Source organism: Aureobasidium melanogenum (genome assembly GCF_000721775.1).
Source record: "Aureobasidium melanogenum CBS 110374 unplaced genomic scaffold scaffold_4, whole genome shotgun sequence".
In the NCBI taxonomy this organism is placed as follows: Eukaryota; Fungi; Ascomycota; class Dothideomycetes; order Dothideales; family Saccotheciaceae; genus Aureobasidium; species Aureobasidium melanogenum.
This window is the reverse complement of record NW_024470056.1, coordinates 1103376-1128674: the sequence shown is the minus strand read 5'-3', so window position 1 is coordinate 1128674 and position 25299 is coordinate 1103376. Positions and strand designations below refer to the sequence as shown.

General features: G+C 51.2%; 11 protein-coding genes across 11 annotated transcripts; 6 read left to right on the top strand and 5 right to left on the bottom strand.

The window, feature by feature from the left end:
• Window positions 1-44: 44 nt before the first annotated feature.
• Window positions 45-578, bottom strand: M437DRAFT_82433 (uncharacterized protein; the record flags this gene model as incomplete). The annotated part of the gene is made up of 1 exon (XM_041027741.1): window positions 45-578. The coding sequence occupies one exon, from the start codon at window positions 576-578 to the stop codon at window positions 45-47; it is 534 nt and encodes a 177-aa protein (XP_040882493.1).
• Window positions 579-1302: 724 nt separating this feature from the next.
• M437DRAFT_42285 (DUF1682 domain protein) lies at window positions 1303-2745 on the top strand (the record flags this gene model as incomplete). Its single annotated transcript, XM_041020540.1, has 3 exons — window positions 1303-1378; window positions 1438-2329; window positions 2382-2745. The coding sequence occupies 3 exons, from the start codon at window positions 1303-1305 to the stop codon at window positions 2743-2745; spliced, it is 1332 nt and encodes a 443-aa protein (XP_040882492.1).
• A 1087-nt stretch (window positions 2746-3832) lies between these two features.
• M437DRAFT_42473 (NAD(P)-binding protein) lies at window positions 3833-5011 on the top strand (the record flags this gene model as incomplete). Its single annotated transcript, XM_041020581.1, has 5 exons — window positions 3833-4121; window positions 4178-4279; window positions 4331-4713; window positions 4764-4856; window positions 4913-5011. The coding sequence occupies 5 exons, from the start codon at window positions 3833-3835 to the stop codon at window positions 5009-5011; spliced, it is 966 nt and encodes a 321-aa protein (XP_040882491.1).
• Window positions 5012-6145: 1134 nt separating this feature from the next.
• M437DRAFT_64072 (uncharacterized protein) lies at window positions 6146-8029 on the top strand (the record flags this gene model as incomplete). The annotated part of the gene is made up of 1 exon (XM_041024352.1): window positions 6146-8029. One exon carries the CDS (start codon window positions 6146-6148, stop codon window positions 8027-8029), a length of 1884 nt encoding a protein of 627 aa, XP_040882490.1.
• A 304-nt stretch (window positions 8030-8333) lies between these two features.
• On the bottom strand, window positions 8334-9038 carry M437DRAFT_42053 (phosphoglycerate mutase-like protein; the record flags this gene model as incomplete). Its single annotated transcript, XM_041020498.1, has 1 exon — window positions 8334-9038. One exon carries the CDS (start codon window positions 9036-9038, stop codon window positions 8334-8336), a length of 705 nt encoding a protein of 234 aa, XP_040882489.1.
• Window positions 9039-9722: 684 nt separating this feature from the next.
• On the top strand, window positions 9723-10793 carry M437DRAFT_42510 (MOSC-domain-containing protein; the record flags this gene model as incomplete). The annotated part of the gene is made up of 1 exon (XM_041020591.1): window positions 9723-10793. The coding sequence occupies one exon, from the start codon at window positions 9723-9725 to the stop codon at window positions 10791-10793; it is 1071 nt and encodes a 356-aa protein (XP_040882488.1).
• Window positions 10794-10971: 178 nt separating this feature from the next.
• Window positions 10972-12017, bottom strand: M437DRAFT_43173 (mitochondrial large ribosomal subunit; the record flags this gene model as incomplete). The annotated part of the gene is made up of 2 exons (XM_041020697.1): window positions 10972-11924; window positions 11978-12017. 2 exons carry the CDS (start codon window positions 12015-12017, stop codon window positions 10972-10974), a joined length of 993 nt encoding a protein of 330 aa, XP_040882487.1.
• Window positions 12018-12987: 970 nt separating this feature from the next.
• M437DRAFT_42728 (uncharacterized protein) lies at window positions 12988-17092 on the top strand (the record flags this gene model as incomplete). The annotated part of the gene is made up of 4 exons (XM_041020622.1): window positions 12988-13224; window positions 13315-13384; window positions 13451-13520; window positions 13570-17092. 4 exons carry the CDS (start codon window positions 12988-12990, stop codon window positions 17090-17092), a joined length of 3900 nt encoding a protein of 1299 aa, XP_040882486.1.
• Window positions 17093-17610: 518 nt separating this feature from the next.
• Window positions 17611-20229, bottom strand: M437DRAFT_42503 (Pkinase-domain-containing protein; the record flags this gene model as incomplete). The annotated part of the gene is made up of 2 exons (XM_041020588.1): window positions 17611-17904; window positions 17974-20229. 2 exons carry the CDS (start codon window positions 20227-20229, stop codon window positions 17611-17613), a joined length of 2550 nt encoding a protein of 849 aa, XP_040882485.1.
• Window positions 20230-21105: 876 nt separating this feature from the next.
• Window positions 21106-21924, bottom strand: M437DRAFT_73379 (uncharacterized protein; the record flags this gene model as incomplete). The annotated part of the gene is made up of 3 exons (XM_041026016.1): window positions 21106-21181; window positions 21238-21779; window positions 21832-21924. 3 exons carry the CDS (start codon window positions 21922-21924, stop codon window positions 21106-21108), a joined length of 711 nt encoding a protein of 236 aa, XP_040882484.1.
• Window positions 21925-22611: 687 nt separating this feature from the next.
• Window positions 22612-24370, top strand: M437DRAFT_42179 (MFS general substrate transporter; the record flags this gene model as incomplete). The annotated part of the gene is made up of 4 exons (XM_041020520.1): window positions 22612-22712; window positions 22774-22799; window positions 22851-23639; window positions 23688-24370. 4 exons carry the CDS (start codon window positions 22612-22614, stop codon window positions 24368-24370), a joined length of 1599 nt encoding a protein of 532 aa, XP_040882483.1.
• Between the last annotated feature and the right edge of the window lie 929 nt (window positions 24371-25299).

Genomic DNA, 25299 nt, shown 5'->3' with positions numbered 1-25299 from the left:
TAATAACATATTACAATTCCTCCTGAGATGCTAGAGCAATTCTCTTATTTGTTTTTGCGTGAAACTTCACGGTATCTGCCAATCCATTCGGGCTTGCCAAAAAGCACGTAGAGTCTCCATGCCAGAGCAGGCAGCAATGCAGAGCTGGCGCCAAGTAGAGCATTCTTGGTCCATCCACTGTCGCCCCCATCAGCAAAAGCTTTGTACAGTGTTACAGCCGTAACACCGACTTCGCCAGCCCCGAGAGTGTAGTAAGCAGGCGCTCTGCTTTCAATGCCACGTCTAGAGTTCGGGAAGGCCAGAACCAAAGGAGCAGCGAGTGCGTACACCAAAGCACCAGTCACTTGAGTCCAGGTGACTGCAGTAGGTGTCATATCGGAGGGTGAGTTTACGAGCATACCCAGGAAGCTCTGTGGGAAGAAGACCATCCATGTTCCGCCAACAACATTTGCCATGGTTTCGAAGCCGAGAGCAAAACGCATGACACTTCCTGGAGCACTGGGGTCGACTTCGATGTCTCCGGAGCCAGAGTTCGAGGTGGGGCTGATGTAGCCACCAGGTTGGAGTGTGTAAGGCATGTTGTACGAGCTGTCTGGTTATCAAACCACTATTTGACTCTCTGTGGAATGATACCTATACCAGAAGAAGCTTCCTTGATTAGGATACCAAGTGGGTTGAACAGATTTTAGGTGATCTTACGACAAGACTTAGTATGCAGGAAACCAGAGATGTACGGACAGGATCGACGGCGCATCAAATGTAGTGATGGTAGTTATAACCCGTCTACGATGATGTCGTTATATACAAGGTATCACTAGGTGGGGTAGTTCCCGCGATACCTCGGTCAAATGTAATTCCGTATAGCTCTGGAATTTTGTAGAGATACACATCGTCTCCTTGTCTCTCGGGTAAGAAAGATTCGGGTGATACAAGATATAGTAAGCGACAAGTCCATCAATGTGCAAATGCAAGAACATGTCGGTGCATGAGCGGCGTCGGGCTGCCTCTGCATGTTCTGAAGATACATAGTGTGGTAGTCGTCGCGATGCACAGTATCAGTCAGAAGGGTAGCCACCCGATTGCCTTAATATGATTTTTTTTGCATGAACATCCCACTTTCGCAGAGCATTGTGCATTGATTGTTATGGCTGGAACCATCACCAGATGCCTCAAGGAGAGTGAGATAGCACGGCGTTACTTCGGTATAAAGGCAGCGAGTGCTGTGTCCTCAAGCTGTATCTGGGGATCGACTTGAGCTCAAGCATCTCACCATCTTGCTAACACCACCAGGCAATTGACAAGATGGCCGACTTTGTCAAGGGTCTCTTTGGAGGCGCAAACCCATCTCCGGCCAGTGCAGTGCCATCAGCCGACTCGGGTGCGTCTCGTCCTGGTTCCACGTCGCACACCATTGAGTACTGACTGAGGTACTGCTAGACTTTGCCGACTTCGCGGACGCACCTTCTCCTAAGCCAGCTTCTTTGTCGAGCACCATCACTAGTCGTCCCGCCTACCAGACCTTTGGCGCAAAGATTGATATCTCGGATCGTCCCTTCACCAAGTGGTACAACGTCCATGAGCGCGTGACCTGGAGTGACTTCAAGGCCGAAGCCATCGTCATCCCCTTCCTCTTGCTCACCATCTTCGTCCACTTCTGGGGTGTTCGCGCCAACCGCCGTCGCGCAAATGCTTGGATTCGCAGCCACGTCAACGTTCTCGAGAACGAGTTCGCCCACGTTGGCTTTGGCAAGAAGCTCGATCTCACAAGCGTTTCTCCCGACGTCGCCATGTCTGCTGGTGACAAGATCAACCCCGAAGTTCTGCGTGAAAAGTCCAAGGATGTCTTCCTCAGTTACGCTACTGGTCGCCAGAACGTCGCTTGTGTCGACGTGAAGCTTAGCCTGCTCAAGCGCTACAACCCCTTTGCCCTGATCACCGAGCTCGGTCTTGGTTTCTTCTTCGAGAGCATGGCTAGCAGCGGCGAGAAGGCCGAGATCACTGCCTACACTTTTGACGGCAAGGAGGCTCAATTCATTCCCCGCGCTCGTGGCGAGGAAGAGAAGCGTTTCAAGGACACTACCTACGACGGTTTCATTTTTGCCATTGTCAACAAAGACTCAATGAGAAAGGTCCGCGAGGAGCGCTACGACGTCTCTCTTACTACAACCAAGGACCACCCCAAGCTTCCTCCTTGGGTCAGTGTCATGAGCGAGAGCGCCGAGATCACCGAGTCACTCTTGACACAGGAGCTGGCAGACGTCATCAAGGAGTGCGGCGACGATCTTGAATCTCTGATCGTCACTGACATGCCCGTTGACGCCCCAAAGACGTGAGTAGATGCAGATTTGCCATCTTTGGATCGATACTTACAAAGCCTATAGTCTTGACGATCTGGTCCCCAAGAAGCGCCTTACACTCACTTTGAAGCTCAACTCTGGCACCAACACGATCCCACTCTTCTCCTACTTCCTTCGCATGCCCGATCAACTCGTCTCCAGCGCTCACTTCCGCCCCGAGGTCATGCGCCGTATCCGCCAGACTCGTGAGGAGGAGGCGAAGAAGGTGCGCAAGGTTATCGAGGCAGAGGGCGCCGAAGACAGAAAGTTGCTCAGCGACAAGGCCAAGAAGGAGCAGCGCGATCGCAAGCTCAAGGGCCTGAGCGCAGAGGAACAGAAGCGTTTCCTTGAGAGAGAAAGAGAAAAGGAGCAGAGAAAGAGAACTGGTAGGCAAACCATGCGTGCCTAGGAGCGCAGCGTCTGATTATCGTCACTGCGGACTGACTGCCCCAAAATCTCGAGTCCTTGAATTCTCGAGGAGAGAGGAATACTATCGTTCTTGTATATTATTCAATGGCCAAAACACAATGTAGAAACAAAAGGATGGATTCTCAAAGAACGTGGTAGATTCGTCGGCTATGGTTGCAAGTTGGCTGACATGCAGGCACGATGCAGCTCAAAAACGCCACGGTTATGCAACTTGATCGTAATAAGAAAAACATGGAAGTAGACAGATCACTTTTCGAGCGCCGCACTCGACGGTGAGCACAAGAGCTCGACCGACTAATTGTGATATTCAATATGTGGTAGAGGAAGAATTGCCATAACAATATGATTGTCTTGTTTAATGACTCGACGTCCCTCCATGGCCAAAGTCTGTGAATCCGATTCCAGCGATGAAATCTGCCAAGTCTGCCAAAAGTGGTCGTCCTTGGTCGTTGCTTCCCCGGCCCCCCGTGGGCAGCGGTTGATCGACGTGGACGAGACCCTTGAAAGACGAATTGACTTACGTCACACCAGAGCTATCGAGTCCAAAACACGTCCCCTTGGTTTCGACTCAAACTTTCCCAACCTTCTAGCAAGCTGTCAATCTCGAGAGTTTCACCTCTTGTACGTCTCGTAATCACCACTGACTTTTCTTTACACTTGGTGAGTGCTTCAAACCTATCCTTCATTGCTTCCAAGCGTCTTTAGCAGCTCGACATGGACACGTTGAAGCTGTCTTGTTGGGACTGAGCAACCACTGAGCTCTCGATGACCTTGGCCGTGCTGCTCAAGCTCTCTCACTCAGAGGTGTGCCATGGCCAGTCTTGCCTCGTCTTCACGTCCTTGCATCACTGCTGTTGAGCTTGTTGGGCGCTTTGTGCTTAGCAAGTTTCTTTGTTCACGACTTCGTTGTATCAGCGTCCAAGTTTTGGCAGCACCTCTGACAGGAGAGACAGCATTAAACCCCCTTCATCATGTTCAGCAGAAGCATCCTCCGCCAGGCCACTCGGATGGTGGCCCCCGCCCGCCCTCTTGCCATGTCGGCCAGAAACATGTCTGTCACACCCCTCATGCGCGATCAGCATGATCATGAGAAGCCCATCCCGGAAGAAAAGGGAGAGCACGTTGGTTCCTTCTCCAGAACTGATGACTCGATCGAAATTCCCTTCGATGAGAAAGCTGTCCCCAAACAAGAACCCGTCCAAGGTCGTGGAGGCTTCCACTTCCACAGAACCCTTGCCTCTTTCTCCCTCGAAGGCAAGACCGCTGTCGTCACTGGCGGTGCAAGAGGTCTTGGTCTGGTTATGGCTCAGGCTTTGGTTGTTTCTGGAGCAGATGTCGCCCTCGTCGATCTTAACAGTGCGTTCCAGCAGTCCAAACTCTCGACCTACCCACGACTGACACCATAACAACAGAGGAGGAAGCCGAGAAGCAAGCAAAGGAGCTGGTCAAAGTTTTCAAGGACGAAAACCCTGGCGCCGACAGAGTACCTAAGGTCACTGGCCACTACTGCGATGGTGAGCTTCTTGGATCATGGGCATAGAAACCGCGACTGATCGTTCCTGCAGTGAGCGATGAGAATTCTGTTGAGGGTGTCCTTTCCGATGTAGTCAGCCAGCACGGCAAGATTGACAACCTCGTAACCTCGGCAGGCTTCACTGAGAACTTCGACGCCATCAAGTACCCTATCGACCGTGTTAGAAAGCTCTGGGGTGTCAACGTCGACGGCACCTACCTCTTCGCTACTGGCGTTGCCCGTCACTTGATGGAGCGCAAGGCTCCTGGTAGCATCGTCTTCATTGGAAGCATGAGTGGCGCTATTGTCAACGTTCCCCAGCCTCAGGCTCCTTACAACGCTTCCAAGGCCGCTGTCCGTCACCTCGGCCGCTCGCTGGCAGTCGAGTGGGCCCACGCTAACATCAGAGTCAACGTCATTGAGCCTGGTTACATGGTGTGTACCAAAGCAAGATCTCCCAAGAATGAGACTAACACAAAATACAGCTCACTGCTTTGACCGAGAAGATCTTGAACGAAAACCCCGATCTAGGTAACAAGTGGACGAGTTTGATTCCTCAAGGCAAGATGGGCCGCCCCGTAAGTGCTCTCTCTACACCGCGGGATCAAACAACATGCTAAAACTTGCTTCATAGGTTGATCTGATGGGTCCTGTTGTTTTCCTCTGCAGTGACGCCTCTAATTATGTCACTGGAGCCGATCTGCGCGTTGACGGTGGTTACACCTGCACTTAAGAAGCTGCTGGACACTCCACCTTCAGCCCGAAATGGGTTTCACTGTATCAACAACTAATGACAGAAAATGCATGCTACGGAGCGCTTCGTAAATGATGATAAATGGAAACTTGATTTTACAACCTTGCGCTCTCTCTAGCGGCTCCCACATTTGTTTTTGATCCACTTACCGTTCCTGATGAGTTGTTGTAGCACAGCCATTGGATCCTAAATCAAGGGCTTCTGAGTAGAAGTGAAGCATCAGACCATTCTCATGCTCCAAGGAACGTGCTATACGTGAACACATCTCAGACCAAGCGGTAAGTCACACTCCTCGAGCAGGGCTTCCAAAATCAAGATGGGCTATCCTGTTATCACGAGGATCACGGAGTTTTGCTGACTTTGTGGCCTCGGTATACAAGCTTGCTTTGACTCGAATTCAGCAGCTGGTCTCTCGCCTGATCGAAATCTGATCTTTGCATGTGACTAGACACTCTTCGACCGCAATTTGGTCATGTTGTCATTTCTCTATATCCTGCAAGCACGTGTAACGGTGAGCAAATGCGTACAGTGTGCAAGTGGGAGTTTTGATTGCCTCTGCTAATCTCACAATAGTGCCCGCCTGTTTCTGTGACTAGTATACAGCCAATGTATTTCCTCTACCACGCACAAAAACATGATCTGTGTTGTGGAGTTATGTGTACGAGCAAAAGGTCAATGGAGTATGTTCAATTGGTGTTGTGTACTATTTCACTGACGATTGGCAGTCAAACTACTAACATCTACGAAAGGGGAAAGGTTGTCATGCGTTCTCCTCGTTCATATCCATGGATTGTTGTTGCGCATGCAACTGTGTGCAAAAAGGGAAGCCTGACTACAGCGGTGGTGATGCGTTTGCACTGACGATAGGCAGAAAGTGCAGAGGCATTGATAACTACTCCTTCGAGAGCAAAAGGTTTTATGCGTTTGATCATGATCACGCTCAGGATGTGTTGTGCCTCATGCAATTGCATGCCGACCGGAGATATCGATAAATATCTTTCAATGGCCTGAGTTCTTTCTCTCCTCTTCCAGATCCAAAAGCAAGACTTAATCAGGGATTATTCAAGTTCTTGAAGACGTCTACTCCCTCGTTTAATCATCTAACACTGAACCATGGAACAAACTCGCAGAGTCAATCGAGGTTTGCGATACCTCTGTCTGGATCAGTACAAGGACTCATCCCCTGAACTTGTCACAGCCAACATCATCAAACTTCGGCTGCTCCAGTCTTTCGACCTAGGTGTGGTACATCTCCCAGCCCACCCTGGCTTTCCACACGATGGTGCAGTTCGTATACCACAAGACCCCTCAGAGCCTGTACGCCTTATATGGTTTGATTTCGTGGTTCTGCTCGAGGACAAAATCGACACCGCAACCCGATACGGAACCAGAACGATGACTCAAGTTGGAGATTCATCATCACCGGCTTTCTATATTGTCATCTTCCCAGACTCACCAGGCTATATGGCTATCGTGCCACATGCTGTTGCTTGGCGAGAAAGAGAGTCTGATTCCTTCGATATAATCGGCACTGGCATAACAGGTCCCTACTTCCCGTACCTGATGCCAGAGCATCTTATACCCCTGGCTCTTCAAAGGATCTCGCTGATTCCTTGGGGGAGCCTGTATATAAATCCGGGAACTGACGTGGTATTGAGCCGTTGGTTCCCAGTCATGACAGAGTCACCAAGAGACTCGCCAATTGTTCCTCTGCGCTCTGCAGCCCCTTCTCTGCAGTCGGTTTCATCGAACAGCGCAGGCAAGAAACGTCGTCGTGAGCCGGACTCGGAGAAGGACTTTGCGAGGCCGGCTCCTGCATTGAGAGAGACACAATCTCATGCGACTGTGCCTTCGTTTGATATCTCTGATCTTGGGATTGATGCCGATTGGACGGAGCAGGGTCTGTTCGGCTTTGACTGGCCGCCCTTGGATCAACCGGTGCTCTCCGTGCCGCCGGGAACTGCTACTGAGTCGTTGCAGGGAGTCAGTATTGCAGGTCAGCAACCGCTCGAGCCTATATATCGGGCCTCATCTCAATTCGACGTCCCCTCAAGCGGTGCCGGAATCGCTGGCGAGGAGCTTGGTTGGATGGGATATGACCTGCCTGAGATGTGGCTTGCCGGCTTCAAGGGTACTGGAGAAGAAGTTCAGTGGGGTGGTGATTTGGCAGAGGTCTTACCAGCTACTCAAGCCGGCCCTGCGATTGCCGTCGATGCACGACAGTCCAAGCCAGCTGCCGCTTTGAGAGCGATCGCACCTGCCCCTTTGATTGTCGAGGCAGGTCCGAGTGACGTTTCTCCAGCCGCAGCAGCCGCTGCTTCTCCTTCTAACCCTCATCATTCATCTCCCGCTGTGGTTCCTTCGTCTGAGGCAGACAACACAGGATCCGAACTAGAAGATGATGATGAGGCAGACGCCCCTCCACGTCGTCTCATTGAGTTGCACCCTGAACATCCATGGTGCAACCATATATACCTGCCTCCCTCCACACAAGATGTACTGACTCAGCTCCTTGCACCAGACGCCGTCTGTCTACCCGTCATCACTAATCCCAGTGATACCATCGACGGCAAGCCCATGCCTCTTTCCGTCCTTTCGATCGCACACCCTTGTCTGCATGTCTTGTCAAGCCGCTCATCACCAGACACGTTCTTCTTACTTCCCAGCCGCTGGGTAGATTTCTTCCACTGCAGCTTGACTCAACTGCTCAACAGTACGCAAGGAGAAAGTAAGAGATCGGCTTTGCGTGGTGCCAACAAGATCATGACGGAAAATCCGACTGTGAGCGATGCGTTCAACAGGTACGGGATTGAAGGCACGGTTGGAGCGGCAGCGCTGAGCTGGGGACTGTGGGATGAGTGGATAAGGGAGTTCAAGAGGAAGACTCCTCGTGGAATGACGAGGGAGGAGGACAGGAATGCTTGTTGCTCTGTGAGGGAAGTGTTGCAGGTCCAGGTTGATTGGTCGATGAGAATGTTTGCTGATATAAGGATGTGAGGAGTATATTGTTGGATGTTGCGAGTCCAAGCAGGATTATATCTGGAAGAAGGAATGCCTGATGACATAATGCAATGTATATATTATGGAGAAAGCTTCATGTTCTTTGGGCAGGGCGCGATCCTGTTGGGAAGGCTGTATTGGTTTGTTTTATATATGCTTGGAAGATATACGAACGCGAGTCTTTCTCTATCTGCTTTCGAATCTATACTTTGAGCTTTCCATTCAGATCTACCACAAATCTAGCTCTGCATCGTTTTCTTGGTAGACCTAACCTCTGTTGTCGTATTGCTTAGGCAGGTCTTCATGACTGCGCAGGGAAGCCAATACCAAGCAAGAGTGCCGGCTCATCAACTTTGTGGTGAGAGTAGCTCAGCACACCAACACCGCCAGGTTCCATCATCAAGTTGAGGTTCATGTCCAGAGGGTAACCCAACCATCTCTTGGCAAAACATCTCGTAAGGTGACCATGAGCGACCAGGACAACATCACAAGGTTGTTCGCCATTCATGTTAGGACCCTGAAGCTCTCTGATCTTGACAATCAATTCATCGATACGAGCAGCCACCTGATCAGGCGATTCTCCGTCCTCACATCCATCACGCCAGATGTCCCATTTGCGCTCGGTGTCCAAGCCCTTAGACTTGCGCAACTCACGAATTTCGGCGGGCTTGAGACCTTCGTAGGCGCCATAGTCCCATTCGGCAAGCTGCTCGGTGGTCTGGACCTTTCCTTGTTCTCTGAGAGCGGCTTCTTGCTTGTCGCCGAAGAGCAGAGAAAAGGTGTGTTGAGCGCGCGTACGGGGAGAGACCCAGCACATGCCGATCTTGGAGGGATCGATGAGTTTGTTGTTGCCAACGGCAATGGCGCCTGTGCTGCGGACTTGAGACTCGCCGTGGGCAGTCAAAGGAATGTCGGTTTTGCCTGTGTGCTTGCCGGACATGGACCATTCGGTCTCACCGTGGCGGATGAGGAAGACACGAGGAGTGCCGGCGTCTTTGTCAGGCATAATCGCGGTACTACCAGATATCAGTCAGATGTTCATCGAGATCAGTTTCAAATGTGTATGTGTTGACGAAATGGATGTCAAATGATGTTTGAGGAAAAGAGATCACCAATGCTTCAGTCAACATCAATGCCATAGATCGCCTTCTTAGACGTCAAGTTCCTCGTCAAGAAGGTCTACGGGGAGCATATCGCTACAGTACGTGGAGTACAAACGTTCTCGAAATTTGGACAAATGTATTCTCCACATCTTCACAGACCAAGACACGAGACAGTGAGCTATGAGATCAATGGAAAAGAACAAAAACTCACCGATTGAGAAGATAAAAATATGAACTGGTTTGCAGAAGAAGCCAGGATGTATTCAAGCTGTTAAAGGTCAACAAAATGATGTGCGCACAGACCCTTGTGCATGACGCCGAGCACAAATTAGAGTTTGGAATTAGCGGCGACTCCATGAGTTTCGCGAAACCTCTCAGATGCTGCTGAATTCATTCTTTGTCTTGACATAAATTTGCCTTGAAACAAACACCTTTTCTTCTGCAGCAAAAGATTCCAGAAGTCTCAGAAGCCAAAGATACAGAGCTCTGTGTTATCGACAAGTCCGGTCTTGTTCGTCAACATGGGTCAATTCAACAAGGATGGCACGGGGAGCATCGAGCTCATCCCCGGTATTGATATCCACACTATGGGCATTGGACTAATCACCCTCGTTGTTGTGGGCGTAGTCTCACTCTGGTTCTATGCCAACTACATCTATGACGAGGATGCTGCTCGTGCTTTGACAGCCAGCAAGAAGCCTGTTTCGACCGAGGTTGTTTCTTTGCGCATCTACCCCATCAAGTCATGCCGTGGTATAGAAGTCCAAGATACCAGACTTCATAAAACTGGCTTAGATCTGGACCGCCAATGGATGTTCGTTGATGCAAAGACCCGTCAGTTCTTGACAATCCGCTCTGATCCTTCCATGACCTTGATCGATACTGGCCTCAGTGGAGACGGCAAAGGCAAGTGGACAGACTTGCATGTCAGCATCCACGATACCGACAAGCACATCAAGATACCTTGTTACCCTACCGCTGAATGGCTGGAGGAGAACACCAAGCTTACAAAGGTCGAAATTTGGGGTGAAGACACCGATGGTTGGGAGTACAGCGACGAGATCAATTCTATTTTCAGCGAGTACTTCAAGAAGCCCGTTGCTCTGATCTACAAGGGTCCTACTCCTAGAATTGCTCGTGGAAATGGCAGTCCTGATCTGTACGGAAAGGAACAAGAGCATCATTTCGCCGATGTCATGAGCATTCAAATTGCTTCGGAAGCCTCTCTCGCCGACCTCAACTCCAGACTCGAAGCTGCTGGCCAGGATCAGCTCACCATCGAACGCTTCAGACCCAACATCATTGTCAAAGGAAACAAAGCTTGGGATGAGGACAGCTGGAAGAAGGTGTGCATTCGCACTACTGATCACCAACGCGAAGCAATCTGGAAGGTCAATCTTGACGTTTTGTGCCACTGTGCTCGCTGTCAGGTGCCCAATGTCAACCCAGATACGGCTGAGAAACACGCGCACGAACCTTGGGACACACTCATGAAGTTCAGACGTATCGATCAGGGTGGGGTGGCCAAGTACAAGCCTTGCTTTGGTATGCTTTGCATTCCCACGTCCGATGGACCAATTGCTGTGGGCGCTGCTCTCGAGATCTTGGAACGTACAGACAAGCATCTGTACAATACATCCAAGTTCGAGGACTTGTAGTATGGCTATGTTTGTTTATGACCGAATAGTCTCCTTGGAAAGACACAGATGCTTGAAAAGTTGTCATGTAGTTTTTTTTTTATCCCTATAACCCCATAATCAAAGAGAGCCCAGAATGCAAGTACAGCATAAGAAGAAGAAATATTGTACAAGGGTATATACGGCACATTTGGCATTTCTACCATGAGTACCACTGTCTCTGACCCTGAATCGGGCGGTCGGGCAGGGGAGTCCAGACCTTGGCCTCACGCTGCTTCTTCCTCTTCTCCTCGCGCTCGTTGTACTGTCTCACTCTGGTAGCCTCCTCCTTCAGCACCAAACCGATGTGTGTCCAGGGAGTACGAAGAATGTTGATCTTGCCTTTCGCACGGTACTCTGGCAACTTTCCGTAGGGTCCTCTTCCGACCCATGCTTGGTCAATGTACATTTTGGTAGGATCTTCGACGGTGTGTCTCTTGCCGTCCTTGAGGCGAATGTCGACAGGTTTGTCCGAATCGGCGACAGTAGGCTGACCAAGACCCATACCACGGGCGACAATGGCCTCGTCACGAGCGTACTCGAGGTAGTTGAGGACGGGGATGGCAGCCTTCTTCTTGCTGAAGCGCAGTTGGACAATGGCGTCGTCGACAGTCTTGCCGGCGATTTGGCGTGCAATAGGACCCAGCTTCTTGATGCTTGTCTTGATGTTCTCGCTCTTGCCGACGGATTCTCTCTCAGTGCGCTTAGTAAACATTTCTTTGTTCAAGCGACCACCCTTGCGAATGTCGCGCATGACCATCTTGCGCTGCCATCGCTCGCGTGCGACAGGGTGGGGATCGAGGACAGTGGCCATTGTACTCAGATTGCGACCACCAGCTTCAGCTTCTGCTGCCTTCTCCCCCTCGCGTTCCTGGGCCTGGCGCTCGCCTTCAAAGATGGATGTCTCGGCGAGGTCACCACGCTGCAGGCTTTCGGCGCCTTGCTTGGTTGGCTTTTTCTTGAGGAACTGGTCCAGTACGGGGTTGGTCGCTTGGCCAGGCCTGGAACTTATGTTGCTGTCGTCCTTTCTCTTGCCAAAGAAGCCCCAGATGGAGCGGCGTCCAAGAGTCTGTGGTGTTGTTGAAGAAGGCGCATGGAGACATTGTAGGCCGCCTAGTGCGCCTGTCAGCAAAATGGTCGCCGTCAAGAGCCAAGCAGCAACTCACCGTTCTGCAGCAGTCGCCGTGAAGGCGTACGGGCGCTCATTGTGTGTGATACGTGCGTCTGCCCTTGTCGTCGACGGGCTTGATGATTCTCTAGAACTTCCTTGCCCGCCCGCCGCGCTAGCGCACTCGCAGAGCCGCCAAGCAATTTACATAGCGACCCTGTCCTTTCGTGCCCTGCTCTGACTCGCTGCTCTTGAACCTGTTTGTGCACCTTCGCACGATACTCAATCTTGTTTTGATCATAAAGTTTCCATTTGCTAGCACGATAGACCGCATGATCAAACTGTAACCTATCATTTTCAGATTGCTTGACCTTGTAGCCGCATCAGTCTTGGATCGTGACATCTTGATGCTGCCATCTTTGTACGAGTCATGCTCTAAACATTTTTGTATTGATAATCAAGCCCTGGCCCATGACTGTGTGCCTGATGCTTGGACTCTTCTGATCCTGCTCTTGTCTCTCTGCGAAACAGCCTCTTCGTCCTGCCCGACACTCTCATTATTGCCCCTTTGTCGATCTGCCTACGTCTGCATCTTCAGAATCTTCAATCCACTCCACACTCCGCAGCTGACTCTCGTGCTGATTGGACGGCGCATTTGCAACACCGTTACACGCTTCCAGGATCGCAAACTCCTGTGTCCAAACCGTGCCAGAGAGAGCAACCTCTTCCTCCTCTCTCTCTCACTCTCTTCAGCCTTCTATCTCTCGCTTCTCCCTCGCGCTTCTAGAAGCTGGCGAGTCTGCGGCCCCTCCCGCTCTGATCCTAATCGTCGGAACCTGAAGCCGCTGTCTGCAAACTGCTGTTTGCGCTATTGGTGCGGTCCCTTGTTTCCTTTACAGGTGCCGTCAGCGGAGTCACTTCCATCCAAGAAGGTTGCTGCTCCGGTTCTTGTCAACTCCCGTGACCTCAATCCAAGTGGTGTTCCTCCTCCTTTAGCTAGTCCGGGCCATCGTTTTTGTTCCTTGAATATCTTGATCCATATTGTCGGATTTCGGATTATCTTCTGCCATGGATATCAATGCCTTGCTGTCGCCATCAGAGTCGCCGGCGAAACCGCAGGCTTCGACACAATCAAATCCGGCAGCGACTGCCAGGGCGAGGGCGCAACCACGCCCTGCTGGTGGTAGGCGTACTGCATCGGGCCTCAGCAATGAAATTTCCATGACATCGCCGCCGCCTGAGCCACCGCGTTCGGCGCCTGCACCAGGACATGATTCTGTCAACCAATATCAGAGGAACGCATACGTCTCGGCATACAATGGCGCGCAGGATATGAGAAACTTCAGAAGCAACCACGAAGCCCCGGATGTGAGAAGCTCACACGCAGCGCCACAGGCCTACCGACCACAACTTCAATACGTCTCGGGTCGGCACTCGTCAACGCCGCAAATGGAGACTCTGGCAGGTGCGATGGTCCGCGTCACATGACGCAGTTGCCTACAAACGAGTGCATTTCTGACATTGACTCTAGATCTTGCTTCAATGCAGCATCACCAACTGCAAAGAAAACACTCCTTGGTTGATTCACAATTACCATCAATGTCAGTCACCTGCGCCTTCTTTGACCTGATGATGCTGACACATCTATAGCAACCGTCGCACCAGCTTTGCCCCTCCACTCACCCGCTCTGCTCTTTCTTCTACTCAGGTTGCCATGGCCGAAGCCCCGGCGCAAACGCCTGAGCCGCGTGCCATCTCAGCTGCTTCACTAACTGAAATCGAGATTCAGACCATCACTGAACTGGTCAAGTACTTGGCCGAAAATTCTTACGCTTACGATTCCCACGTACAACTCATCAATCTCTTCCACAAAGGCTTTGTTGCTCATGTCTACGGTACCTCGAATGTCGTCATCAACGATCCGAGGGATTACACTCTTCTCTCTGATATGCGACAAGCGCGTGAGGCTATGGATTCTCGTTTCGCTGTTGGTGAAGACATCTGGAAAGACTGGATCAACGATGAGGCCATACTGGCCCGCCAGAGCGAAGAACGCGTTGCTGTCATGGACTTATGTCAGAAGGCTGTTCAAGAAGAACCCACTAGCGTCACCCTCTGGTCCATCTATGGCGAGTGGGTCATGCAGACCTATTCCATCGCAAATGGTTTCACCGAAGGAGACCCCAATATATGGACCGACATCGACAAGGAGATTTGCAAGGAAGTCTTCAGTCGTGACATTTGCTTGAGCGTGTGGGAAAGAGCCATCGAGGCCACAGCTTGGCGTATAGACGAGAGCCATCGTATATGGGATCGTTACATCGATCTTGTGCTACAGGAATTTCCGGAAAATCCATCTCCTCAGGCAATCGAGCACATTAACAATATCTTCATGCGCCGCCTCCGAACTCCGCATGCGAACTGGTCGGAAACTTCTGCTAAATTCTGGCCCATTGTATCAAAGTTTAATGCGAACAACTGGGAAGAAATCATGGCCGCTACCAACGAGATGGCCGCCCCCGCTAAGCAACAACTTGCACTTCGAGAAACACACGAGCAAAACTTGCAGCGGGCAGCCGAATCCGGCGACAAAGTTGCCCTCTACAATGCTTTCGCAGAGTACCTCGTCTGGGATCGAAAGAACAAACGTCGATCACCATTCGATTTCGAATTGCGATGCTCTTTGTACGAGAGAGCTCTTTTGCGCTTCCCCACTGTGATCGAGTGGTGGCTTGACCTTGCCGATTTTGTATTGAAGACTAACTCACATAGTCCCATTATCTTGACGATCTTGGAACGAGCCACTAGACATTGTCCGTGGTCTGGTGACTTGTGGTCAAGGCGTGTCTTGCGGGCCGAGGTCGACAAGCTTCCTTACGATGAAGTCGAGCAAGTCAAGCACAAGGCTACCAACAGTGGCCTTCTCGATATAGGCGGCATGGAAGAAGTCCTCAAGGTATATGCTTCATGGTGTGGTTACCTTCGCCGCAGAGCTTTTGCGCCAGACAACACAGATGACGAGATTGACATGGCCGATATGGGTATCACAGGAACTCTTGAGGATGCCAGTGTTGCTGGTAAAAAGACCTACGGCAGTGATTACAAAGGTGATCCCCTTTTCCGTCTGGAGCAGATCCACGTCAAGTTCCTCCTGGAGGCTCGACGCTATCAAGACGCAAGAATGGTGTTTGAGCGTCTGAAAACCACTCATGCTGCTAGTGCTGATTTCTGGCTTTCTTGGTATCGCGTCGAGATCATGGTATGGGGTCATGAACGCATGTCTGAGGCAGTTCGCATCGAAACGCCTGAAACAGCACCCCACAATGCTACTTCTGTTTTACGCGAAGCTCTACAGCAAAGAAACCTCGACTGGCCAGAAAAGATTCTTGAAGTGTGGCCAAACCACTTCTCCCAGCATGAGAGCCCGGAGGCATTGCAAGAAGCTCAGGCAGACGCTCGTACTGCACAGTTCTTCCTGTCTCAGAAAAGGGCGAGAGAAGCAGCTGATGCTGCTGCCACTGCTGCTGCCTCTGAAACACAACCTCAAACGAATGGTCTCGAGACCATCCAGGAAGAAGCGCCGACCACATCTAAGAGGAAACGCGAAAACGAAGCCGAGCAAGAGGCCGAAGATATTGTCAAGAGGAATAAGACTGGAGAAGAGGACACGATTCATCCGCCGTATAACGAAGTGTCGGCTTCGGCTTCAGCTCAAATCAAACGCGACAGAGAGCACAACACAATCACCGTCAAGGACTTGCCAAGCAATGTTACAGAAAAGCGCGTACGACAATTCTTTAGCGACTGTGGAACCATCCTCTCCGTTGGTATAGTAGCTGACGATAATGCCCCGACTGCGCACGCCACCATCGAATTTGAAACTGAAGAGGATACACTCTCAGCTAAGACTAGAGACGGAAAGAATTTTGATGGCAACACCATTCGCATACAGTCTGGAACACTTTCAACTCTTTACGTGACGAATTACCCTGCCGACTGGGATGAAGTCAAAATTCGTGAGCTTTTCCAAGATTTTGGCACCATCGTCAGTGTCCGCTTGCCGTCACTCAAATACAACCAGCGACGCCGCTTCTGCTATGTACAGTTCCTTACGGCTGAAGAAGCCCGTGCTGCTACGGTCATGGACGACAAATCCCTTGACAGTCAGCACCGTCTTATTGCTAAGATCTCTGATCCCGATGCCAAAAAGGCCCGCTCGGGCGCCATGACCGAGGGCCGGGAGTTGCATGTCGCCAACATTGACTTCACCGCTAGTGAGTCTGAAATTCGCGATCTATTCAAACAGCACGGCACTATTGAGAGCGTCCGCATGATCAAGAATCTTCAAGGCAGGTTCTTTGGTACAGCATTCATCGTCTTCTCCAAAGCCGAAGAAGCTCAAGCGGCGATGACCTTGAATAACAAGCCTTTGAAGACTCGCCTTCTCCGTGTCACGTTGGCTACAGATAAGGGTTCGGCGAAGAAGGACATTGCAACCACAGTCATCAAACACAACGCGGGTGGATCTCCTGCGCCCGAGGGCAGTCAAAACGGCTCTGCCGAAGCAGCTAACGGACGCAGGGGGTCTACTGCTCTACCTGAGGAGCTCAACGAAGAGACCGCTAAGACAGCACGTGAACGCAAATTGGCTCTGCTAAATCTTCCCGACACAGTCAACGATGCCCGCATACAAACTTTCCTCGAGAACTTTGGTCCACTTCGCAAGATCACCGTCCGCCGCGATAAGGGAGGTGCTATAGTAGAGTTTGTCAATCTTCAAGATGCCGGCAAAGTCAGCCTGGGAGTCGACTGCAGCCCTCTGGGTCCAGAAGTGCGCATCGGCACCGTCGAAGAGCTTCTCCACAAGTCCAAGGCCAAGCCTACATCCGACCAGGCCACCAAGCCAGCCACTTCCTTCAAGCCTGCTCAAGCTGGTATCTCGAGACCTGCTCAGAGAAGCGGTCCGAGTAGACGTGGTGGGCTCGGTTTCAAACGTGGTGGTGGATTTTCTTCTAGCTCCGCAAAGTCGCTCGAAGGAGAAGACAAGGTTATGAGCGGTACTGGCGAGACGGATACCAAGCCGAAGAGCAACAATGACTTTAGAGAATTGTTCAACAAGGGAAAGGAGACTGATGCTGCTGCTGCTGCTGCTACCGAGGAAAAGCAGGAATAAGTGCGTCGAGCGCACCAAGCATCAACCACAAAAACAACAAAATCGGGAAACGGAGTAATGTTGGTGTAGCTGCGTGGTCGCAAATAATCATATCCAACCCTTTGCAAGAACGGATAAAACTGTATCTTAATCATTACAAAGAAAGAAGGAAAGCACATTGACTCAAAAGATACTGTCTTTCTCATTTCAGAAATCCTTCTATCTAGTTGCAAGATTTGACTTGCTTGTGAAATATCTGGCTTTGATGATGTTGATGCCTGAAAAATAGACGACCATTCCTGCCTCTCCGAAAAAATTTTGTTAGCGACAGAGATATGGCGATGAACAATGCAAAAGATGCCCTAAATGCTCTGGACCCAATGTGAGAAGAAGAAACGAGAACGCCCAGCTGAAGAAGACAAAACAGCAGATGTAAAAACCTCCCTGTGCTGATCAGACTGCGATCAACAGGCCTCCACGATAGAGAGGCTCGTGGAAATGGCTAACAGAAGAGGAAGATAGGTACATGGGGAACAAGATCAGGCGCCTTGGGCTAATTGCACAATGAGACTGCTAGCCACATCCATGAAGGGGAATGGACTTGAAATGTCCTTTTCCTCGGGTATGCGCCCACAGCCCATGTATCCTTCATCCATGTCTTCGTCATCTTGGTCTTCATCGCGCCAGACATCCGAAGTCTCGCCATCGGCATGCGTTTTAATTTCTCGTCGCAAGCGACGCACGAGACGTTCGTAGCCGGCGCACTTGAAATCGACCATGAAGCTATCTTGTTCGATACAGTACAGTTGGATTGTTACGTATACCCAGGCGCTCTCGTTGGGTGCAAAATGACGGCGGCGAAGGCTATCCTGGCCAAAGCTACCAGGGCCTGTGGCGGCGACGTTGTCAGTGGATGCGTGAGCGCTGCCATGGATGCTACTTGGTTGAACGGGTGAGTTGAAGCCTGCGGGTGAGGCGGCCAGACTAGTGCTGCTGCCCATTGTTGAGCTGCGACGACGGATACCTTCGTGCAAGTCCACGCGACTGGAGTGCGTCGATGATGGATGTGCTACACCAGGAGGGAACATGCCATCCTTACGGAATCTTGCATTGATGATCCACGGGTCTTCAGGAATCTTGTAGCCCCAGTCGTTCTCGGGTCCGAAGGCTTCACGGATATGTGACTTGTGACGTTGGCTGCGAGATAGTTCCTCGCCGAAATCATCGTCTGACATGTCCGATGCGTGCCCACCACGAGAACGACGTCTAGCACGTTCTTCGTGAGTGGAATATTCAGGGTCAGTGCCAGCCTCCGGGTCCGAGTCGGAGTACTCAGGACTCTGACTTCCGTCTCTGGCATGACGCCGGCGGTTGCGTGGCGGGCTACCTTCACCATGTCCAGGACGACGCATGACAGGCGCTTCCCAAACAGCATTCATTGCTTTTAGTGCCTTGTAGATAGCCAGCATGGCTTCTGAAGGGCTGTTGCGACTGCGTATACCGAACTGCCATTTGGTTGGTTTGACCTTCTTGTCCTTGCTGGGCAGGGGTGTCATCATCTCGGGCTTATCTCGACCTCCAATCTGATTGCCCTTGACATGAGGCCGTAACCGTTTGAGGACGGCAGCGCGTTGCTCGCTTGTCAATTCTTTGCCTTCGCCTCCAGGTACACTGTTGGGGGCATATGGATCGAGCTCGCCTTCGGGTATGGCAGCTCTGGGAGTAGTTCCCTGCATGTATGCTTGATGGAAGGATGGGAGCGACGAAGGCAAGATACCGATTGTCGTTGCCGGAGTGCGAGCTTCATGAGTAGAGCTGGTGGATCCGTGGCGGGGATGATCAACATTTGAGGCTGGGTTGGATGTTCCGGGCGCCGGTAGGCGGACATTCGGTGGGCCAGTAACAGTGGTTTGGAAGGTCGGTGGTGACTGAGCAAGCCATGGTTGCAGCTCAGGGTTATGTGCGAGCGAAGGGTTGGCCTTCATGATTGTGTTTTCACGCACAATGAGATAGGCGTCTTTGATGGCACTGGGCTCATCCTTAGCGAGGGCCTCGGTCACGTCGTCCTTTGCATAACCCATGGTCTTGCCTAGCTTGCCAACGACACTCTCGTGCAACTTCTGTTGCACCACAGCAGGTTTTGTGGGGGCCAACTTGGCCGGGTCAATTGATTTGTTGGGATCGATACCCTGGTCCATGAACTCCTCGACAGGTGGTGTAAGATAGTCGGGTAGGTCCTTGAGGAACCACGGATCGAGCTTAATCTCGTCAATGGTGATACGGTTGACAGGGCTGACCTGCAGCATTCGCTTGATCAGACGAGCGGCGCCGGACGAAATGTAGCTTGGCGTATGATACGTGCCAGACTGGATCTTCTTAAAAAGCGTCGGGATGTATTCATCGTCAAAAGGAAGGCGAGCACAAAGCAAGACGTAGAGAATAACACCGCAACTCCATACGTCAACCTCAGGGCCGGCATATAGCTTGCCTCCGACGACCTCGGGAGCTGCATAGTTTGGACTGCCGCAACTAGTTTTGAGGAAGTTTCCATCAGTCATGATGTTACTCAGACCAAAATCGGCGATTTTGACATTGAGCGCGTCGTCGAGGAGCAGGTTCTCAGGTTTCAGATCACGATGAACAATCTTGTGACGATGGCAGTACTCGACGGCGCACACAATCTGCTGGAAGAACTTGCGTGCCTTGTCTTCAGCCATGCGTCCGTGGTCCAGAATATACTGGAAGAGTTCACCGCCGGCGTACTCGAGGACCATGATGATTTCTTTTGGGGTGGTGATGACAGTGTAGAGCTTGATGATGTGAGGATGGCGCAGCAATTGCAAGTACTGAATCTCGCGTTCTATGCGGCCAGCCATGTCGCGAGTGACGAGCTTTTGACGAGAGATGATTTTGAGGGCGACTTTCTGGCCGCTAACCTTGTGGACGGCGAGTTTGACCTTGCCGAAGGAGCCTTCGCCTAATGTTCTGACGATGTCATATTGTCCCAGACGTCTCTTGTTGGTGGCCGGGGGAGCAGGTTGGGACTTGGAGATGGCGGGCATAGCAGTCGGGGGATTTGAGTCGTCGTTTTGCGAGCCATTGGTCGGGCGACGGGTCATCGAAAGCGAGAGGTCATCGTCGTCGAAGGCCTGGGCCATGATGGGCAGAGCGATGCGCCGGCTGCGAGGCCAACGAGGTTGGAGGAGAAGAAGGAGCGACGGGTTGAACGAGGAGCTTCAGAGCGGCTAAAATGGTTGAGGGCGCACTTGAATGGTGTCGGGATGCGCTGTGATGACGGATGGTTGCTGCTGCGGATGGGCGCCGACGTCGCACTTGTCGGCTAGCAAACTGGCCACGTCTGGTGTTGGAGTTACCAGACGGGGCTGTGGATGTTGGGCGGTCGTGTTCTGGGATGTTTGCGAGAATTGTCGGTGCTTGGTGAGTTGTGGTTTGGCATGAGGGTATGGTTCAAGCGGAGGAGGTCGTCCCCTCGTGTCCCTCGCTGCTTCCTCGCTAGTTACTCCAGAAAAGCACGGACTTGAGTATACCGACCGATGTCATCAGGCGACACACGAGACTGCCCACTTGCTCCTTCTTTTCTATCGACCGTCTTCTGTCTCGTTGGCCAAATCGGGGAATCCCTTTTCGGCTTTTTGCAGCTTGCCTTTTTCGACTATCCGAGTCTTGCATCTGCTTCCAGCTCCTCAGCTGCTCTGTCCAGCACCTTTGTCTGATCATACTCGGGCCAAGCTGCCCCGCGAATCAAAGCCCCTCATCACGCACCCTCCACAGCTAATTCCGCTCTGTAACGCGTATAGCTATAGGAATGCATCATATACTAGGACACCTAACAGTGGCCACTGGGAAGCGACAACTTGCCGGCTCTCTGTGGACACGCTTCTGCTTTCGGCAACAATTGTGCCTTTCTATAGTGTACGTTTTGCGCTTTGTAAAAGTGGACGATGGAAGTTATGGACCTCAGCACATTGGGAAGGTCAACACGCGATCTGTCTCTACACTATACCTGCTTCGCTTCATTTGCTCTTCTCTGCCTCCAGTTGCTTCAGTCGTGCGACAAGTTTCTCGCGAAGATACGGGCTAAGCCCAAGACTATGCCATTGTTAGCAAATCCATCTCGGTCGGCAGTTCGTGCGTACTTTACTTACATTCCCTCCCGTGTGATGCATCTGTACGTTCCACTCTCTTGATAGCTGCCATTCTCGCCCACAAAGTTGCCGACTCCGTCAACTTCGAGACTGCCGAAAATGTCTTCGGGCCAGGCGACACGACCATAGTCTGGTGGATTTCTCTGGTCGCTAACGTGAATATACCCTCCTCTTCCTGCACCTCCAGCACCGCCCTGAGCCGACGCTCCTCCGGCTCCGTCTCCACCGGTGCCGCCTCCACCACCATATCCTGTGCGTCTCTTGCTGCGCTTGCTTTGCGTCTGAGGGAAGAAAACACCTCCCGAACCCAACGCCGACCCTGCTGAGCTGGCATATGCCTGGGCTTGTGCGATAACTTCGGGATCTTTGGTTGCATGTTCTCGTATCACTGATTGTAAGACTTTCATGAATGATTGGTTTTCACGCAACGAGTCTGGTGTTGGCGGAACTTGCGATGTGACACCAATAGCAAGTGACCCTGTGGGAGGCGACGTGGGCAGGAAGGAAAGGACATTGACAGTAGGTGACTGCGGGTGTACATACTGCCATGTCGTGTCAGATGGATGACTTGACTGGCCTGGACTTGCAACATACAATGTGGGGATTGTTAGGGAGAGTAGAAACAGACCGGCGACATGCCGAGAACGATGCGGACAGCACTGTCCGTCTGCATTGTGTGAGAATCATCTTGTCTTTGGACTTTGTCTGATGTTTCGAGAGTGGCTGCACCAAAGAGTTGATGGTCGACTTGAACATTTGGAAGCTCTGACCACATGCACTCACGGCGGCATGACGTTTATGATATGCCGAATCGGCGCTCGCTCCTCCGAGCAGCAGCAACAATATCACAAACTCTTAATCTGCATGCCTTGGTTGCAAAGCTGGGTCTAGAGATGGAGGACTGAGTAAGAGTGCGACCCTCTCGTTTTCAGGTCCAAAAAGTGTGAACAGAACTAGTGAGAACTACCAGAAGTCATCGGACGAACACAGCTCTACGGTCGGCAAGTCAAGAACGACGCTACGGCACCGGGTCAAGACAAAAATCTCCGCTCCCGCCCAAAGCTCCCTAATGTGGCTTCTGCTATCAGATGAACCACCGTACGATTTTCATCCCCAACCATACACCGGACTCGCTTCGGACAAACTTTGATACAAGGCCCTTCTCCTTCTCACCGTGACTCACCTCTTGGCCAATCGTCTAAATACTTGCTCGACCCATAAAGTGGGAACATGCGACGCTGAGAGGTCCAAAAACTTTTATCTTATCGATCGTAGTCTTCCCCATTGGGATACTGGCTCCATCTTTGCCCTTGGAAAAGATAATATCATAGTCGACTCAATATCATGACTAGTTCGCAGGAGCAAGCTGCTGCCATGCAGCTGGCTGGCTATGGCTCTAAAGAGGCACCTATCATTGATGATGAAGAGCTGGGATCCGAAGGTGCTGATCTGGCTCGTATCGAGCGTGTCTACAGGTATGTTAATACTGCACACCTCAATTAACAATTTAGCCGACAACATCTAACAACACAACAGGAAGATCGATCGCCGAATTATCCCACGTATGACTGTTATACTTCCTAGAAAGACGACACTGACTGACATCGATGCAGCGTTCTGGATTCTTTACTTCCTCTGCTCGGCCATTCGCTCCAATGTTGGGCTGGCACAAACCATGAACTCGAAACAAGGTCATGACCTTTCCCAAGTGCTCCATCTGACGCCAAAGCAAGTCTCTACCGGTCTAGCGCTCTTCTACGTGTGCTATGTCGTTTTCGATTGTCCTTCGAACCTCATCATGTCGAAACTGAGCCCGCACGTGTGGATGAGCAGAATCGTGCTAAGTGTTGGTGTTATTGGCACATGCATGACAGCTATGAAAGCAGCGTGGAGTCTGTATCTGCTCCGATTATTGCTGGGCATTGTTATTGCTGGTATGTGGCCTGGCATGACATACTACCTCAGTCTCTACTATCCACCATCGCGCTGCGCAAAGCGCATTGGACATTACTATACTGCAGCACAACTCTCTGCCGCAGTCGTTGGTCTAGTGAGTGCTGGTTTCCAGAAGATGGATGGACTTGGTGGTCTTGTTGGCTTCCAGTGGATGTTCCTCATCTACGGCTTGTTGGCAGTCATCCTTGGCATCGTCCTGCTCTGGTGGTTGCCCGATCGCCCACATCCACCTGGTGAGAAGATTGAACAACCTGTTGGATGGAGACGTCTTCTACCGCGAAGCCCACCTGTGCTTACCGGAGAAGATGCTCGTATTCATTACGAAGAACTAACAAGAGTATATCATCGCCCCTCATGGGGCTGGAGAGACTTGGGCCGTGTGCTGATTGACTGGCGCCTTTGGCCTTTGGTCATCATGTACTTTGGCGTCGTAGGCGTTGGTATGTGTTCGAACCTTCTTATATCACGATTGTTTATGCTAACAAATCTGGCAGGCATCGGTGTTCAGAGTTACGGTACCGTCATTATCCATGCCATTAACCCTAGTCTCAGCAGTATCAACTTATCGCTGCTCTTCGCACCCATCTGGATCATGGATCTGATTGCCATCCTCCTCATCACACCTCTCAGCGACCGCTTCCACACCCACCGCCACCTCATCTTCTGTCTTTCATGTCTCGTCATCCTAGCTGGTCTTCTCACCACCACTTTCGCTGGCGGCAACGACAGCTGGTCAAGATATGGAGGTCTCTTGATCATTGGCTTTGGTCTCGGTCCCACCGTTCCTACTATCATGGCCATGAGCACCTCTGTCTTCCAACCACGTCATGGTGAAGTCGGCATTGCTGCAGCTTCGGCTCTCGTGTCTGGCCTTGGTAATCTTGGCTCTATCGTGAGCACTTACGCGTTATACTCCGGCTGGCCCGCAGACGCAAAGGGTCCTCACAAGTACAGAAAGAGCAATTTGGTCATGGTGGGCATGGTGTGTGCGAGTATTGTATCAAGTGGTGTGATGGTTTTGCTGCTCAGATGGACCAGGACAGAAGGTACGCAAGTCATCGAAGATGCTGTCGAGAACAAGGACATTATGGTTGATGGAGCGGCCAAAAGAGAGCTGAAAGAGATTAGGGCGCAGCAGCAAGGATTCGGTCTGAACAGACTCAAGGTGCATAGATAGGACAGAGATCTCGCGATGTAGATTGTAGGCTATAGGTAGTAGAACTCATACACTAATAGACAAGACAAAACATCCAGAAGAGGGGTTGATGAAAACCAGACAGTGTGATCAAGCTTCCGATCCCTTTTCTTCCCCTTGTCAATCGATATCTACCTTTCCGTGATACGTCATTCTCAGGTCTGTTGCCATCAATTCTATAACATCAAAAGTCATAGCAGTAGATCTCCATGCTTCCATCCACACTATCGTTCGCCTGTTGGATTCCAGCTCGATGCATTCGCGGTCCAGACGATCAAGGGCATCCTCAAGTCCAAAGACACTGTCAACTTCTGTGCGAACTACAGGTTGTTGAGGAAGTGGAAGATCTGGACTGTGACCTGGTCCCATACATCGCGAGATCGCTGCTGGTGGTCGCTGAGTGCTCGGTCTAGGCTTGTGCTGCGTTCGAGGCTTGAATGTCTGAATCTTTCTCTTGGCGTCTGAGTAGACATCTCTTGTCTTTGTGGAATATGAAGATAGAGGGAGTGAGTCTACCAAGTGTTAAACAGCTTTCAAACGTGTTGTGTTCTGACTCACTCATACCAGCTCCCACGTGGCCATCACGAGTTCTATCTAAGCTCATACAGCAGCTCATTATGAGAATCCAGCATATCAGAAGCCCGAGTACAAGAGAAGAAACCAGATTAGATTCAACTCGAATCTGGAAGGCGTTGAGGCATGAAGAATGTAGCGATTGTTATCATGTGTAGGTATAGTGTATTTAGTATAAGTAGCGGACTAGGCAGAAACTTGCTCATAGCTTCAGGGAGCTGGAAGAATGTACCATTGGCCCACACAGCCAAGCCGGTCAGACTAGAGAGTGTGTAACTCAGAAAGACGAGACGTTCTCGCAAAGAGAAAGGTTCGCTCCTAGGCAGAAGATGTTTGTC